The sequence below is a fragment of the Pseudopodoces humilis genome, chromosome 5 (assembly GCF_049639895.1).
Source record: "Pseudopodoces humilis isolate 2021_Gansu_Grassland_sample_001 chromosome 5, ASM4963989v1, whole genome shotgun sequence".
NCBI classification, from domain to species: domain Eukaryota; kingdom Metazoa; phylum Chordata; class Aves; order Passeriformes; family Paridae; genus Pseudopodoces; species Pseudopodoces humilis.
In genome coordinates, this window is record NC_142204.1 from 15,084,996 (window position 1) to 15,102,684 (window position 17,689).

General features: G+C 45.1%; 1 protein-coding gene across 7 annotated transcripts in view; it reads right to left on the reverse strand.

Moving 5' to 3' along the window:
• LOC102106823 (cystine/glutamate transporter-like) overlaps window positions 1-17,689 on the reverse strand; it is a 29,258-nt gene that overhangs the window by 2,423 nt on the left and 9,146 nt on the right. For 2 of the 7 annotated variants that reach the window (XM_088055648.1, XM_088055649.1), the window contains exons 2-13: window positions 14,545-14,812; window positions 13,608-13,724; window positions 12,506-12,770; window positions 10,132-10,258; window positions 9,274-9,389; window positions 8,477-8,602; window positions 6,018-6,117; window positions 5,884-5,928; window positions 5,560-5,683; window positions 5,144-5,247; window positions 3,169-3,265; window positions 2,247-2,396 (exon numbers count right to left, since the gene is read on the reverse strand). In XM_088055648.1, coding sequence (XP_087911774.1) covers window positions 2,247-2,396; window positions 3,169-3,265; window positions 5,144-5,247; window positions 5,560-5,683; window positions 5,884-5,928; window positions 6,018-6,117; window positions 8,477-8,602; window positions 9,274-9,389; window positions 10,132-10,258; window positions 12,506-12,698 — 1,182 coding nt within the window. In that variant the 5' untranslated portion in view covers window positions 12,699-12,770; window positions 13,608-13,724; window positions 14,545-14,812. The other 5 variants (XM_014256916.2, XM_088055650.1, XM_088055651.1 and 2 more) reach the window with 5 other exon arrangements.

The following is a 17,689-nucleotide window of genomic DNA, read 5'->3' on the forward strand; positions in this document are numbered from 1 at the left end:
AAACTGGTGGCTATAGCCAATCAGACTCTGCATGTGCCAGCCCACATTGTATTCATTTCTCCTTCTAAAGAAAATGAGAAGAATCATATCCTGTCCCACAGAATGCTTCTGTACAATCACACTTGCAAACAATTGCATCAGCTTCAGAGCCCAGTGTGCCCTGTGAGGTGCATGCCTCCTATATTCATGTGCACCAAAATCTAAACCTCACTTGCGACTGGGAGCCAAGCAGGGGGAGAAGCCACCTACACCCCACGGCTGTGAATGTCCTGCTCCTGTGCACGCACACAAACCTTCTTGCCACCTAAGGTAACTGCTGAGGGAAAATTTGAAGCCAAAAAAAGAAGTGACACTTTGAATCAAACTGTTCTTTGCTTATAAAACGCATGACTTGTGTTGACCCGCCTCCAGTTTGCCAGAGACTTAGAGTGACTATACCATGACAAACCAGACTCCCTATCCCCATCTCTGTAGTACCTGTGCCAAGAACTTCAGCTTCAGCAACACCATGGTGAAAATCAAAGCAGCACTCAGCACTTCAGCCATACCCTATTGGGTGAGTCAATTCATCTGGTTTATTTGGAGAGCAAATAGGAAGACTGCAATAAATAATAAAACTGTGAAACACTCCCTCTGTCTCTGGATCCAAACTCAGCCAAGTAACTCCTTGCCACGGCTGATGGAATGAAGGAGCTGCTCTCATATAGGGTGACAATCTTTAGCAGTAATAAAGATTGTATTTTGGATGCTCAACATGCCAAGTTGGAAGAGATCAGTTGCTCTAGGTATGGCAGGCATCCAGCCATCAAACTTAGGTACCCTTGTTGTCTTCCGAGCCAGAGCACCCCCTGCCAGCCACTCCTACATGCACACACGCTGCACGTCTGCTTGAGAGGTGTGCGAGCCGACTGCTCCCTGCTCTTTCCGGTGTCTTCTCGCCGTTTCTAACTCAAAATGCTACGGAGAGCCTAAGTACCAGCATTGTCACACGCGTGCCACGCTTTGCTCTCCGCCGGGCAGCGGCGGGGGACAGCCCGCGTGCGGCCACTAGAGCGCAGCACGTGCCCGCGCCACCCGCGCACGGATGCCATAAACACTGGGAAAAGGCAGGGGAAACCAGCCGAACTGACCCAAAGGCCAGTATTTCCCTCCCCCGCTTAGCCAGCATTTAGGAGCCGCTAGAAGTCTGAATCTTTGTCTGAAGAAAACCAGGGCAAAACCTCAGCATCTGAAACCATCAGCAGTGCCACCCATTAATAAATCTTCCCTGAGAAGCTTGGTTTGAAAGAAAAACTAAAAACTTATTCAATTTGGTTTTGGGGGAGTACATGAGTGCAGCCAACCAACAAACTGGGAAGCCTCAAGATCTCTGCTAAATGCAAAGACCGAGAGGAAAAATTGCCCCGAACTTTGCAGGAGGATGTTCCCAGACCATAGAGGGGAGCCCTGCGAGCTGCAGGAAGTGTTTCTGTCCCCCGAGCTCCTCACTGCCCAGTGGCCCCGGAGGTCCCCTCTCTTCCTCCTCTGGCTGGAGGCACCATGAAGGGGCCACCAGAGTCAGGAACAAACTGAGCCCGCCTCAAGCACCCCCCCCCCAGCCTAATGCCTTCTGCACATTCATTATCTGGCAGTGGAAAAGGTGCCCAAGCACAGGAAAGCTGCTCCAGCACCAGCTCCAGCATCCCCTGCTGACATGAGGGGGATCCCAGCACCCAGCATAGTGAAAGAGACCGTAAGAGGGGCCCACTGCTTTACACGAGACAATACTTCCATATCAGCAGATGATTCCTCCCAAGTCAGGTTTGCTCCCAGGATCCCTCCACCCATGCTCCTTTTCCCCCAAGCCTGACACCTTCCTGATTCTCAGCTAGAGCTGAGACTTACCCATCACTGAAATAACATCCAGGCAAAAGTCCCTTCTTGTAGCCCACAAGAGATGAGCGAGAGAACCGCTCTCCATACATCTCCCAGTTCCAAGCCTGAAACTTTGTCCCCTGTAGCAAGCAGTCTTCTAACAGATGCATCTGGTGACTTGGTGTAGAACTGGCTTATAGGATTTACCACATCTGGCTGTTTGGGCACATCAACCACTTTCAGGAGCTCCCCACAGGCATTGCTAAGCATCAGGGACTGAAACCCCTTAGAGCCTAAAGGCAGCCATAGCCATGTAATGCTGTAATTATTAGCAAATCAAAGAGAGGAATGACAGGCCTGCACAGGCTGCCAGGTAGGTGCTGTGCATTTACCCTGAAGGGGCTGTGCAGCTCCGGGTGACGGTGCCGATGGACGATGAGCCCGAGGGTGGCTAATCCTATGAAGAGCCATCGGGAAAAGCTGAAGAAGTTCAGTAGATGGTAGATGTCTCCGATGCACACCATGGCAGTGACCAAAGGGAACTGAGCATTGTGAACGTGAAAAACAGTCATTAAAGCCGTGGATCACCTCCTCCAGCCCCCCTGCAACTACATCACAGCTGCAACGTTTTGGAGGTCAGAGAGCTTTATAAAACAGTGTCACAGACTGAAGGCAAAAGACCTAAAGGCACTGTTCTGTAGTGCTACAGAAAAGAGTGATCATTTCAAGATCAGCAGCATCTTTGATGCTTCATGTCCAAGCCAGGGCAATTAAAACATGCATGATCCAAAAGCCTGCACTGTTGGTACACAGGCTGTCTACAATGACATCTGCTAAGTTTTCAGCAGGTCAGCCAAGCTGAAACAGGCACTGCAGCACTGTTGGGATGGAGCTGGACCATTGCCATTAAAAAATCCCTGAACAAACCAAAACATGAGACCAGATCATCTCTACAAATGCTCATTCCCTGCATTTCCACCACACCTGGGAATTTTCAGTTTCCAAATAGCCAAGCCTGGCAGAGGTGTTCTCATAAGGCTATATCAAGCAGCACACCTGTGGCAGACAGTAGGGACTGTACTTTTAAAAAAGGTGTTATAAGGCAGGGACTTCAAGGTTGTACATTTGGATACCACTGCTGGCTCAAGGGGACTTACTACTTTGCAGCCATTTCCTGTATCCTGCCTTCTTTATTTTTCAGGGGGTAATTTAATGTCTCAACACCCTTTAAAACACCTCAGTTTATCCACTCATTGCAAGAAAGACAAGACAGCAAAAGAACAGAGCATGTCACACACAGCCAGATCTCCTTACCATTAACATGACAGCGGGAAGGGGGGTATGCCTTCGAATGTGGATCATGGAGAAGAGAGGAGGCCACTGCCCTTCCCTGGAAGCCACAAACAGAGTCCTAGGAAAAGACAAGGAGCCCTTTACATTAACGTTCTACATCCACATTAGAAATGAGATCTGGACTGACCTGAGGCATCAAGACACCCGCTGCCTTCCCCCGCACAAGTCTGCTATTCAAGGCCACAGTTCTGCCTTTATCTGCACTTTCATAGAAAGTTTGGGTTGGGTTGGAACCCACCCCTCTGCCATGGGCAGGGACAGCTTCCACCAGACCAAGTTGCTCAGAGCTCCGTTTTAGGGGCGTTTGGAAGAAAACCAAGGCTGAGTTCCCATAGCTCTCCCAAGACCAGTTCAATGCAGATCAGAGCCCACCATCAGAACACTGGCAGTGGCTCCTTGGGTGCATCATTAGCAGGGACCTCTGGGCAAGTCCGAAGTGACCGTGAATGAGCCCAGACTGGAAACAGGAGTAAGAAGAAAGTCTCTTGCCATCAAAAAAAGGAATTAATCTTTCCAATGAAAAGGAAGTGGAGGGGTCACAAACTTTAATCCTATATAAGAGAAACTGTTGAGTTTATGAAAGGGGATTGTCAGCTTTGAAGTCTATATTCTTATATGTACAAATATAGAAAAAATAAAGCACAATCTTCTCAAATGACAGATGATTTCCAATCCTCTGGTCAGCTGCTGGAAAATAAAGTTTGTCCTACTGCCAAGAGACCAGCTACACACAAGAACAACTACAAAATGAGAGCGGAGAGTTCCTTGTTTGCATCCCTCCTTTGACTCATGAAAGAGCAATTACGGAGAACACAATCACATCCAATTTTATAAATTTAATATCCTCAAAGAAACCATGCCAGAGCATCATCTGGGCTGAAGCAGGGCCCCAAGCAGCTGGGGCACAAGTGTACAACTGGCTTTATTGCTGTCTCTGTGGCTTTGCAGGGGTGTGGCTGGCAGGCAGCCAGGGAGGCCCCATCAGTGTTTATATGGACTTTCTGCAGTGATTATGGTAATGATGCCAGGATGGGGGAGAGAAGGTCAGCAGGGGACATGAAGAACCTCTGTGCTGTCCAGAGATTTCTCATCCTCAAAGAAATCCATTATCTAGAGCAGTGAATGGGAAGGCTCATCCACACCTGTATTTAACACAGGACTTCAGGGTAGCAGATCAGATAATTCATTAGCTTTCAGGCTATGAAATATTCCTTTCAGAACAACTGATTTTTCCCTTTGCAGTCAAATCTGTGAAGCAGAACCCGCGGCAGAGGGTTTGCTCAGCTTCACAGGATGAACACCACATCTTCACAAGGTCTGCCCTCCTCTCCAATTTCAAGGCTCCCATAAGGACACAGAGTGTGGCAGACAGCGAAGCTGGCAAGTTTATTTTTCCATGGAACAAAGCTTTTCTTATTGCTATAACAAGACTTCTTGAACCTTGACTATTGCTTTAGGAATAGTCCATCTCTATGACATTTCACTGACTTCAAAGCAAAGTCCTCAAGGGAGAGTTTGCCTAGAGAGCCTCACAGCAGAGGGACCCCATGCCCTCCAGCAGCACAGCTGGGTGAACCCAGTGAAAGAAGACTCAGTCTCACTGAGCAGCTGCCAACATCAACAAAGCCTTTAGTTCACCAGAAACATTAACATTTCAGTTTAAACTGGGGATTTAAACTGAAGGGTAGAGGAGAAGATAAAAATCTTTGTTTGTGACCAGTCCTAGACACCAAAGTCTGGGCCTGGTCAGAAACAGAAAAAGCAGACTCTTAGCCAAAAGGGACCATCCTGTACCTGACAACCTGAGAGTCAAAAGCCTTATTTTTCCCACAAGAGTGGCTAAAATGCCACTGTATGGATGGGTAGTTGCACAGGTTGGTGACACTTCCCTCTGATTCAGTAAGCCAAAAGCATAACAGATCATTATGGATGTGACCTTGAAAATGTGAAGATTCCTCCATTCATGGTTCCAAAGCAGGACAGTGCGACAAGGACAGGGACCACGGAGATCAGGCTTTTGAAGGCTCGCTGCACAAAGCTCTGGAGGAAAAGCAAACATGACTTTAGGGAAAATGTGGTGATCTCCAGGTGACATCAGGGTCAAAAAAATTAAAAGTTCTTCCCTTGAAGGAGCAATATAGAAATCATAAATCTCACTTTTTCTACTGTCATCTGCAGATTACTTTTTCATTATGTTTTAGGCATGACAAGAAGAATTTACTGTTGCCCTGTAATCCAGAGAAATTACAAAGCAATAAAGCATTTTATAGGAAAACCATCTCTGAAAGACTTGCCATGACCACAGCGTAAACTTGCCACACTGAAGAGATAACAACAGCAATAACAACTCACCACAGCCACAGCAGGAGAAGCCAGAACATCTTGTGTTCCCAGGACCGTGTAATAGGAGACGTTGGTGAGCATGTACCCCACAATTACCGAGATCACGGACACGATGACAGCCAAGGGGATATTTCTAGAAGGAAGGGGAACACACACGCACACAAAGAACAAGCTGATATTCCTTGTTGTGCACAGCATTACTGCAGATTTTATCTGGCAGTACAATCGATTGCAGTCAGGTAAACCCACAAACTTATTCCTCCTGTACTGCACTTGGGAAAGCTGCGGGACCCCCGAGGCTGGTAGCCCAGGGCAGCTTCCTCCCAGCCTTACCGTTCAGGTTTGACCAACTCTTCACGCACAAAGCTGGTCTGAAACCTGCACGATGGGAAGAGACGGGGTGAGAGTCTGAGTAGTGCTGAGGGCACCTGTCTGCTGCCCGAGAAGTGCCCTCCCATCGCACCTACCAGCCGGAGTATGCGAACATGCCTGCATAGAAAGCCAGGGGGAGCTTATCCAGAACCAGCGACTGCCTGTCAAAAGCATCCTGGAAGTTCTCGGTGTGGCCTGCAGAGGAGACAAACAAGGGGCACAGAAAAGGAAAATGTCAGAGACATGCTTCCTTCCCTGTAGGATAACATCCCTTGTACCTCTTGCCCAGACCTGGGAAGAGTGTTTGCGATTTCCTTGGAGCAGGGTATTCAAATTCATTTCATTGCTTTAATTTCAGTGCTGTTGCTGATGTGTTTACTTTCCTATAGTGACATAAAAAAACCCCCAAAAATTAAAAAAATAATCTATCCCTTGTCCAGCTATGGTAGGCATTTCAGGAAGGGCAACAACAATAGCTAGTTGTTTCTAACAGACCCTGCTGTGGGAACAGGAGATCATGGAGGTGAGGGGATCCACGCTGTCCTCTCATTTCTTTAGGCCCAAAATTAAGTTTCTGGATTGACCCCCATGTTCCGTCCCCAGCCCCCTCAGCAGCTGGACACACACTGCCCTTTGATGTGGTGCAGCCAGCGAGGCAGCTAACTCAGCTCTCACTGTGCTCTCTCCTGTTCCTGCTGCTGGAGCACTGACCCCAGCCCTGTGCTGGCCAGAGCATGGGAACCAGGCTGGAGGAGGGGATGGGAGCAGGGACCTGCCAGTCTGACCCACCACCACTCACCCACAGGAAAGGACACAGAGGGAGAAGCAAATAAAATTTTCAAAGTAGAGGTGTCTCAGATATTTACCAACTCTCCTTATTTTCCTTCAAGTTGTCTGCTTGAAATAACAAAACAAAACATAACAACAAAGAAAAAAAAAAGTCATGATTTTCTCTAAATAAAAAAAAAAGGGAAGAGAGAAATGCTGAATGGCCTCTCATTTGAACACAGTCAAAAACAATTGCATCCCAACATTTTCAAATCCAGGTAACGCAAGGATCTATGTTCAATTTTCCATAAAAAACTCTCTTTAAGAGGTGAGAAGCTTGCCTGGTTGGGCTTCACCAGGCAAAGTGTGACATGGCATGGAGCACATGGAAAAAGTGAAGCCATTTCTGTGGAGGTGCATCTGCAAGAAGTTCAGTGATGAGATTTGGGCACTCGGGTTTGAAACACTGGTCCAGCCAGTCTCTAATATAAGCCTGAGCCAAAGAGAAGGTAATGGCAGAGGAAAGGACAGAAATGCAATTTTAAAAAAAAACCAAAAAAAACCAAAAAACCAGCATAAGGCAGAGGAATCAGGCCAAATTATTCAAAAACACAAAACTGATTTTTAAGCACAAACAAAAAAAAAAAAAATACATCAATTTGAAAATTGGTTTGAAGAAAACTAACCCAAAATATAGGAGTGGGCCTATTGGGGTACTTTTTTTATGTTCTAAAATTATAGCTGATAAGTGATGGTGCATGAAAAGGATTTATTGCCTGCAATGCATTAATGAGCACTTTTCAGTCCCCTGTGAGTCACATTAAATAGAACCTGTCATACTGGAGCCTCTTGGTGAATTCTCCCTCCAGATGTCACCTGCACTTATCCTCCCCTCCAGAGGAGGGGTGCCAGGGCTCCAGATTGTCATTTGAAGGCATTCCTAACAATAATGGCTCGGGATTCCTAGCTGCAGGGCAGTCATTTAGTTCAGTAGTGCTGCCAGCCCAAGGGGAGCTTTGCATGTTCAAAGGAGCCAGCTCCAGACATCAGAAAGAAACATGAACGTGGAGCCCACTGCCTGTGGTGTTTTCTCTGCAGAAGAAGGTAATAGCACGAAGAGGGAGCAGGCTTCATCCCTTGAGTGGGAATGCCTTGGGCTTTTCTATAAACTGAGGCTTGGATTAAAGCCAATACTCTTGTATCATTCACAGACGATGCTACTGGCAGGGTTTTCTCCCCCACTGCATGCAGGCATGAAATCCTCTACAAAGTTCATTGTCAATTCACTAAATTACCACCCATCTCAATCTGGAGGTAAAAAACATTAAGTGACAGAAGGGTTAGAGATGCCATTACCAGGGCTCAGCTGAGGGCTGGTAACTCACAGCTGTGACTGGCACAGCTGCGATGGCACAGGGGATGCTGTCATATAGCCTAAATGTCCATCAAATATATGCTGCTTTGGAAAGATTTTGAGCTACACAGGAAATAGGCAAGTCTGACTCCAAAGACCATCTGCAGAGAAAGGTGTCTGTATGACCCTGGGTAGGATCACACATTCTCTGGTGCTAAGACCCACTAAATTTTGGAGAAAGCACCAACCAGCCAGGTGCATCAGCCCAGTGCCAGCTACGCCGGTCTCAGCTCCCAGATAATTCACATCTGGCACATGGACAGAGAAAGCTCCTGCCAGCTGAGTGAACACCACACTTGTCACTTGGGACTGATAAAAGCCATGACAGGGGACACATCGAGCACCCTCCCTCAGCCATGCAGCAACACATACCCTGGGCCAGCAGCATCATCCCTGGCACGATGATGAGTGCAAGAGCCAGGAGTTTGACAACGGAGAGAGCTGTCTGCAGCCGCGCGCTCCAGGTGACACTCCAGGAATTGAGGGTGAGGACCATGTCTGGAGAGAAAACCACACTGCTACAGCTGCAGCCTGTGCTCAACACACACAGGAAAAAATACAGCAGCTCTCCCTGCCCTGGGGATGCTGGGGGAAAGCCACATCTTTATGTCTTAGAGAGGATGCCCGGGGTGAGAGATGTCAGAAAACATTGGTGTGGTCCAGCATACAGTGTTTAAAGAAGGGGCTGACTTACGTTCCTAAAAGGGAACAGAACCTGGTTCCTTCTGGGTAATCCACACCTGCCTGGGGGAAAGGTGTGGGACATCTTAGCAGCCCACTTCACAGCATTCCCTGTGCCAGCCCACACCAGTCTGGAGCAGGCAGAACAGTTTCATGGGCTGGATGCACCAGGAGACGAGTCCAAAACCTCAAGCCTTACACCCACAACTCATGTGACTCTTGCACAATTACACATTGAGAGTTTCTGCTCCCACACCTGGCAAAATTCTCCTACCTAGGGCTCCGGTTAGTCAACAGGGAGGCCCATTCCCCTTCCTAGAGAATAATGTGGCCCAACACCATCACCTTGAATCAGAACGTTTTTGGTTAGCTGAGGAGGTAAGACAGGACCCTTCCCCCACAGCTGTCCCAGAAATAACACCCCATAAGTGCTCCTAGTCTAGGGCAGAGAGGCCAGGACAGACAATCCCATAGGTGTTAGTACTTACAGTAGCCCAGGAGAGAGACCAGCTTCACCGCAGGGACAGGGGCAGCACAGGGGGTGAAAAACGGCTCCAGCATATAGCGACCAAATGCCAGGGAAACCACAGCACTGTTGGCAGGCCTGGAGTGGGGGGGAACCAAGCACAATCTGGCCTGAGGATGGCTGGAAAGTGGCATGAAGTAAAACTGCACAAAACTTGGGAAGGGGAGCAAGTTTCCCCCCCTGGCTTAATCTTCTCACCCATGCAGATGGTGAATTCCCATCGAGTTTTTCTCATAGGTTTTTCTTAGTGAATGGGTTAAAAACCACATGCTGCAAAATGATTAATTTCCAACTTGAAAGCAAAAGTTGAGATTAATCATACTGAGCAATGCGAGTGTAGTTCATATGTTCTGCTTCATCTAAGCTTACATGAAGGATACAGGTTATTGAGAGGGGAGGACTTCCTTTTTAATGCTAAAAAAATAAGTGGTTCACAATTTTATGAATTATTTGACTTGGGAGTAAGCCAGGAAGTTGTCTCCACTTTCCAAATCTGGAGCAACCAAAAAAGTTTCACACTGAAAACAGAAGACCTGAAATAAATTTGGCATCTATTGTCTGAAATACACCACAGCTCTTGGGGGATATGAGCTGCCAGGGGAAAAGAGAGTTATTATTCAAGTACAGAACATATTTAACATTTCTAACTATTTCCACATTGCGTCTTCTTCCTTTTATCACTGAAAAATCTTTAAAAATCATTCATCTTGTTTCTACTCTTTTGTTTACAAACTGCCTGGACTGTTACCTGGTCCCATAATTTTTGGTATTTTAAATTAACACTGCATCCATGAAGAGGCAAGCGAACCAAATCTCTTACCTGATAGCAAAAAACTCTGCCCACAGGAATAAGAAGCTTGGCAGAGGCCCTAGTGTCTCCAAAATGTAGATATAATGTCCTCCGGACTTGGTGATTCTTGTTCCAAGCTCTGCATAGCACAAGGCACCTGGAAAAGTTCAGGTAGAAACGTACCAAGTAAATAATCCCAGGGATTTTCCCTTTTCTGTGTGATTTCTTCAGGGATTGAACAAATCCATTTAAAATAAGCAGTGAATGAGAGGAAGAAAAAGAGGTTTGACAGAACTGCTTTTCCCTATTTTTGTGCACTACTGTGGTTTGAACTTTTGAAGTAATTGGCTTACCTGTCAGGTGGAAAGAAATTCTCTATTTTGTGGTTAATGTTACAACATTTCCATGGAAGCTCTGAATAAAGGTGCATGAGAGAAATGCTGCACAGAGCTACAAGAGGTTTTCTTTGAAAGATGCCCTGGATTCTTACTTCTCCTCACAGTTAGACTGGTGAAATGGTGCTTACAAAGCAGCTACAGCAGCTCAACCACAGGCCGTGGCTGAACTGGTCATTCCAATCATGTTTTTGATCTCAGGCAACATTCTTGTGTCCTATCTTGCATCTTCACATAAATCCCTTCCCTCCCTTGAATCCAGTGGTGACATGACCATGCCTCCAAGTCCAATGGCATTCATGACATATTCAGGTCATGCAGGATGGCGACAGCCTCAATGTTTCCTGCCTCCCTGTTGGTAAATTTGTGCAGAACTCCTGTTCAAAGCACCCAATATAGGCAGACAGCTCATCTTGTTTATTCCAGTGAGTCCCTTTAAAGGCTTCAAGCATGCATGTAAGTATGTTGCTGAATTCATGTAAAGAGACTTGTATATATGCCCCACTTGAGAGGAAAAAAAAGCATAAAGAAAAGCAGGCCTTTTAAATATAATGCAAAAAAGTGTCAGAGAAATGATCAGGGGAGGTCATCAAGCTGATAAAAGGGAAGAACAAACCAACAAATCCAGCTACAAAATGCAATCACTTGATAAAGAGGCTCCCAAGGCTCTTCCAGCAGAGTGTATAAAAGGATGCTGCAGAGGGAGAAACCTTTGCAAGTGCAGAGCTTGGCTGTGTGATCAGCACTCACATTATCATTTACTGCGCTGATTGGTTAGAAGAAACCATGCTCACATTATATTGTCAGCTTTTCCTTAAGCAGATGTGAATAATTCACCAAACAACCACACAAAGGTTGCAATGTGAAATATTGGTACACGTATGCTGAGAGCAAGAACAACTTACTGCCCTACTACCAATTGAATGTCTCAATTTCTAAACCTGCGTGTACAAGCCACAGTATCAAAGTGGGCTTTCTTCACATGGACTATTTTTCCTTTCTTGTTTATTTTTTTGTTTGGTTGGTTGGTTTTTGGTTTCTGGGGTTTTTTTTGGTTGGGGTTTTTCTGTTTGATTTTTTTGTTTGGTTTTGGGGATTTTTTTGTTTGCTTTTATTGTTTTTGTTTTGTTTGGCTTTTTGTTTCTTTGTTTTATTTTTTAGTAAGTTACAACAGAAGAGGAATGTTAAAGTCATCCACTGTAATAAGCATCAGATTTCTCTCCTGGTCTGGGACAACTTACAGTTGTCCTAATAGCACTTTCAGAGAGTTTCTGAGATGGTGACCTTATGCAGTTAATGAAAGAAACTAAAAGCCATGTGTTTTATCCACTGTAACTTACAAGAGCTATGTTATTTCAAAAGAACTAGAATGAAACTGTCATCAAAAAGACAACACTTTGTGAGAAAACACTGGTATTAAATGACAGAAATCAAGCCAATAGCAACACACAGAAAATGGGGCAGCATCAGACATACCCACACCATTTCTTACGGACACCCAACACCTGCCCTGGGCTGGTGCATACCCTGCAGCTCCCCAAGAATTCTGCTCCAGCTATTCTCTCTGACAGAAAGGGGGTCCCATGGGGCATATTGGGACTCCCTACTCTCTTCACAGTGTCTGTGAAAAGAACAGCACAGCCCTCAGATTCCCTTTTAGGTGCCTACATCTCCTTTCTACCTTACAGAAGGAGTCCCCTCATTCTCTCCCAGCTTTCCTGGCAGAAACCAGGCTGTCTCCATCTGCAGTCACTGTTACTCCCCTGCCCTGGACTTGTACATGAATTGATATTCACAGACCATAAGTGCTGGAAGTTTCTCCATTGCCTCAGGAAAATCATTTGAACTGAAAACTCCTAGTGACCATTCCCGGACTTCTTAAACCTTTGTGGCAGTAGGAACCAGGAATTTTGGGTTTATTCATCTCCCAACTTTCTAAACACAAAAATGCACAGGCTCCCCTCACCTGCCAGGTGTTTAAGCAAAGGCTGCCAAATCTCAGCACTCACCAAACATGGAGAAGAGCCCACAGGAAAACCACACGACCAGGGAGAATCCCACGCTGCCGGAGTTTTTCAGTACTCCTTTGGGGGAAATAAAGATGCCGCTGCCAACCATGCTGCCGATGAGCAGCGAGAAAGCCCGCAGCAAAGTTATCTTTTTCCTCAGGAAGATGGCCTCTTCTTTCTTGTCTTTCCCCATGGCTTTCTTCTAATCACAGGGGAAGGTCATGCATTCAGGAGCTACAGTCTCCCAGGTGTCCTCAAGGCTCACCTGTAAGACAAGGAGTTAGGGATTCAAGGATCTTCTTTTCTGGACAAAATTTTTTTGCAGTAACCGGACAAGGGCTGTTGAATCTTTTCTCCTCAGCTGCAGGAAGCACCAGCCAAAGCACAGGTGCATAGAACACTCTTGGTATCACCTCTCTCATCAGTACAGCCCAGGAGACACTTTAAGTGTTTGCTGCTTCTTCTTCCAGGCAGCACAAAACATTACATGTTGCGTGCCAGCCACACCTCAGGATGATTCCCAAATTTGACTTGGAGTAATGGCAGATTGCCCAGACTGGGACTGGCCAGCTTAGGGTTAATTTAATGGGATCTAATATGGGGATAACATTGATTTTGGCTCACTGGCAGAAAACGGATTTAAATTTGCAGACCTAACAGCCAATACCTTGAGAATCTCTGAGGGCAGAAAAACATTAAGCTGTGTTAGCTGGTGCACAGAGAGGGTTTAAGCTTTTTTAATTTCCACCCTTGCTGAATGAACTAGCCCTGATTTTCTCACTAGAGCTCCATTTTATCAGTGTTTCTTAATATAGTGTCAAGCTTCATTGCTTTCAAAGTATTGAAGAGTCAGGAATAAGTATTACAATTGTAAGGCAGAGCTTAGTCATTACTAACAGACGTGCCATTTCTTCTATTCATATAAAAAATTCCTTGGTAATAACAGCAGCAGTGAAGCTTTTCCTAGAAAAGAGGGAACTTCAGACACTTCAGGAATCACGAGTTGATCCAGATTTAGTTCTCACAAACTGCAGCAACCTCCCACTTCCCATCCTTGTCTCTCCTGTTCTCTCTAAATTGGCAGCTTCACCAAGAAACTCACCTTTTGCTTAGGAAGGTAAGATGAATTCAGGTCAGTTGCTACAGCCTCATTTGCTGTAGCAAACCTGTCTGTAGTTTTCCTAATAGCAAGGCAGACGTTTCACACTTGTAATTATCCCTGGTAGAGCAGGCAAGACAAGTCTGGAGTAAATAATGTGGCTCTTGTCCAGCCTCCTGCCACACATCCCCAACAATAATAATAATAATAAGCTCATGCACTCAGCTTCAATGCTTTTTTTTTCATTATTCTAATACAGTAAATTGCGTTATGGTGACTATTTGCCCCAACCCCATGGCTGTATATTATTGCAAAGTTACACTTTACATGAGACCCTATTTTATGGGTTTCTTGAATAATTTAGTAATTGCAGTGGTGTATCCAGAAGGAGACAGTGGTCACCTTTAGAAGCAGACCTAAGCAGCCAGAAGCTGCCTTCTTGCTAAAGAGACAAAAATGTTCCCCTAACTTTGAGGGGACAATTCTTGTTACCACTCACCAACGATACATCTTGGCATGCCCTGTGTAAACTCAGGGTAACCAAGGTCTTTTCTCCCCCATCCCCAGCTCTTTTCCCACCTGGAAGCTGTTGGGAGAAAGCAGGGTTATCACTTTCTCTGCACACATATGACAAACACATGCAGAAAGCCCTTTCTCCTGCCAGCAGCACAAGCTGGTTTCTCTGAGATTGTGCCAAGCCTGCACAAGCATCTTCTCAATCAAACCAGCCAAGTTTAGTTATTAAACCTCTAATGAGTCCCACAGGACTCTTTAAGGCTCAGATGGGTCACATCAGCCTCGTCTGGTCCCGCAGAGTTCCTCCTCAGAGTCCCAAAACCTCACAGGGCTGCTGGCGACAGTGGCTCTGGAAGAGCAAGGATAGACCCCTGGGAGCCTCCCAACCCCTCAGCTGCAGCTCCTTCAGATACCAGTTAATTACCTTAATGTGAAATACCAATAGTGTCTGGTTTTTCTCAGCTGAAATGAGACCCACACAGCATTCATTTGCAGGGGTGAAACACAGAGCCTCACCAAACTGAAGAGAGATGCTGTGCACAGCTATGTCTAAAGCACCGTTCGGAGATAATTAAAAGTGCACTTATCTGTTTGGCTGGGTTTTAAACAAAGCAGGTGCCTTTACAATCCATCAGACTCCCATTTCTTGCAGGGATCCCGAAGCCACAGAAGACAGCGTCTCTTTGAAGGCTCTGAAAAAAGAAAGAGCAAGGGAGGAACAAAAAAAAAGGAGAGATCAAATCAAATTTACAGACCAGGTTAATGATCCAAAGTAAACACCAAACTCCGTACTTCTGTCCCCATGCCCTTTTTTTTAAAAAAAAAATTTATTTTAATACTACTGCCATGCAAAAGTATGTGGAGATAAAACAATCCAGTCCAGTAAATTTGAGAAACGTGAAATGTATCAGTACTTGTTCCAGAAGTGGTTGAAAGAGGAGGAAAAAAGGCAGAAAAGGGAAAAAATATAGAGTAACAGAAAGCTATTGAATAGAACTTCAAAGAGTCACCTAGCAGAGCCTACAGCCCAGAGAGACCATTCCTGCCTGCTCTGCTTTCCAGCTACATTCCAGCACCAGGCACATTAAAATTCAGGGATGTTAATCCTTGTGGCATGCTTAAGAATATTCACAATGTGCTTAGCGCAAAGGAAACAGGCAAAGCTGCTTTTTGTTCACCCCTTTGACTTAAAGGATAGGCTCGAATCCTTCTTGTCCCAAAATGCAGTACCTTTACATGAGAGAGATCACCGGTCAGCAGGGCTGGAGAAAAACACCGCTCAAACCTATCTCACAATTTATCACGTATACTGGATCTTTCCTTCTCCATTTACACTGATTTTATTGTTGGTTTGGGGTTTTCTGGCTGTTAATCTTACCTCACAAGCACTGAAGCATGGACGGAGAGGGAGGAGACAGGCGTAAAGAGAGAATCATATCTGTTACTCCTAGTGGTGTCTAAAAGCCCCAGCCAAGAGCAGGACCCACTGTGCTCAGCACAGAGGCAGAGTGAATGTTACTCTGATGAAAAGCTAGTGAGATAAACAAGCAAGCTAGAAAATGAGAGGAGGGAGACAGCATCATTCTCAGCTGGGAGCTGAGACCTAGAACAACGAGTGACCTTTCTCCTCCTATCACGCAGGGAGCGGGTGGCATCCCTGGGAAAACAGGCTGTACCTCCAGAGTTCCACTTCAATGACCTATCCCCTAAAAAAAAAAAAAAAACAGCTACTAGAGAATATTCCTAAATATTTACAGCTGTATTTTCTTTGTGTCCTCAATCAATATCATATAAGCCAAGAACAGGTTAACCCCTTCCTTTTTGAACTGCAAAAGATGCAGGAGTCAAACTATTCCTTGTAGTCTCACTATTTTTTTTTTTTTTGGTGCCAAAAATGTCACTCCAATTCAATGTCTACCACAAGGCACAGAATCTAACTAAATAAAATCAGCAGTGAATGGGAGCTTTTTTTATTCATGCATGAAAGTAACATAAATAAGCTTTAATGAGGCTGGTGGTGGTCTGTTCTGGGAACTCAATCAGAAAATCTATTTAGGAGACCTGAGAGATGTTTGTTTATAGATCAAAATGAACACAAGAAAGAGGCTGAAAGGACAAGACATGCAGCTCAACTTCTTTTGAGCTCTGTACAGCTGGTTTGCCACCCTGGATAAGAAACCAAAAGGGACAGTAGTTAATAAATCAGGTTCAGGCTTGCAGCCCCAGATGTAATAATAAATCCATGCAATTGCCTTAGGTGTAAATGTAAAAAATAATTTCCATTGGCTTCTCTTTCTACAGAGTCTCAAAAACATCATCTGGTGAACTGTCTATCAAAATACTACTATTTCCTAACATTTCTGTCTTAATGAAATATTTTTTTGCCTTGACAGCAAAATTGCTCTTGGCTCAGGTCACAGCACTTCCATAATCTCATTTAGGCATTTCCAGTTATCCTTCAGACAGGGGTAATTTTTCTGGAAAACTGATGGCTGATGGTGTGGTGAGTCTGGACTGCTTGATGGTGTGAGGATGACCTTTTAATTGAGAACTTAAAAGTGATGAATCCACACTTTGGCTAAAAACTGGACTAAGCCAAGACCAAGGTTTTCAAGCAGCTAAATTGCTGTTGGCTTGAGAATTCCTTCCCACACCAAGTTTAAAATTCTTCATTATCACCAGTCTGCCAAAGCAGATATTACAAATGGAGATGTTTTATAACCATAGTGCTGATTGATTTCCAGGATGCACGGATCATACAACATCATCTCATTTCTCTAGGCATCCAATTATAACTCTCCATTCAGCTGCCACAAGGAACTTGTGTGTCCAGAACTGATTTCCCATTAATGTTGTTGTGCAGGAACATTGGCCCTCTCATGACTATTTCTTCCTCACATGTTGCCAGTGACATGCAAAACACAAATCTAGAGAGACACACACCTGATTAAAAAAAGACTCCAGTGTTCCTCTACAGCACCAGCTACTAAAGACTGTCAGAAAAGTGCAGCAGCATCCCTGTATTGTCACCCTGAAAACTAAAGCCTTCTGATAATGTTTTCATAGTTCTAGTTACTTTCCCATGAATGTTCTATAAACATAGGTTGTTAATCACATTCCTTCTAAGAAACATCTTTTGATGGACGTTTTGCATGACCAGTGTGATTGGGAAGGTGGTAACTTAATTATCCAATCCCTGGTCATTGTCAAGAATCCATAAATACTGGAGTCAGAGAATAAAGGTTGGTTCTTTCCTGTTCTAACACTGAGAAGCGTTTGTGTGAATCATTTCATGTCCTTTAGTGACACTGTATGATGAACTAAAATGATTCCTCTTTCTTACAAGCAGGAGTAGGGAATACTCAAGGCACTTGCCTCCCAGCCCATCAGATCCAAAGGAGCAACAACACCCAGAGCACCAGGCACTGGAGCACATAAATCCTAGGAAAACCAGGAAACAAAACACTTAAACAAGAGACTGTCTCACACAGTTGTGTTTCCTGAGGCCAGCATCTTGGCTCTACATTATCTCTAGTGGGGCACAGTACAGGGAAGTGTCCTCAGAGTTT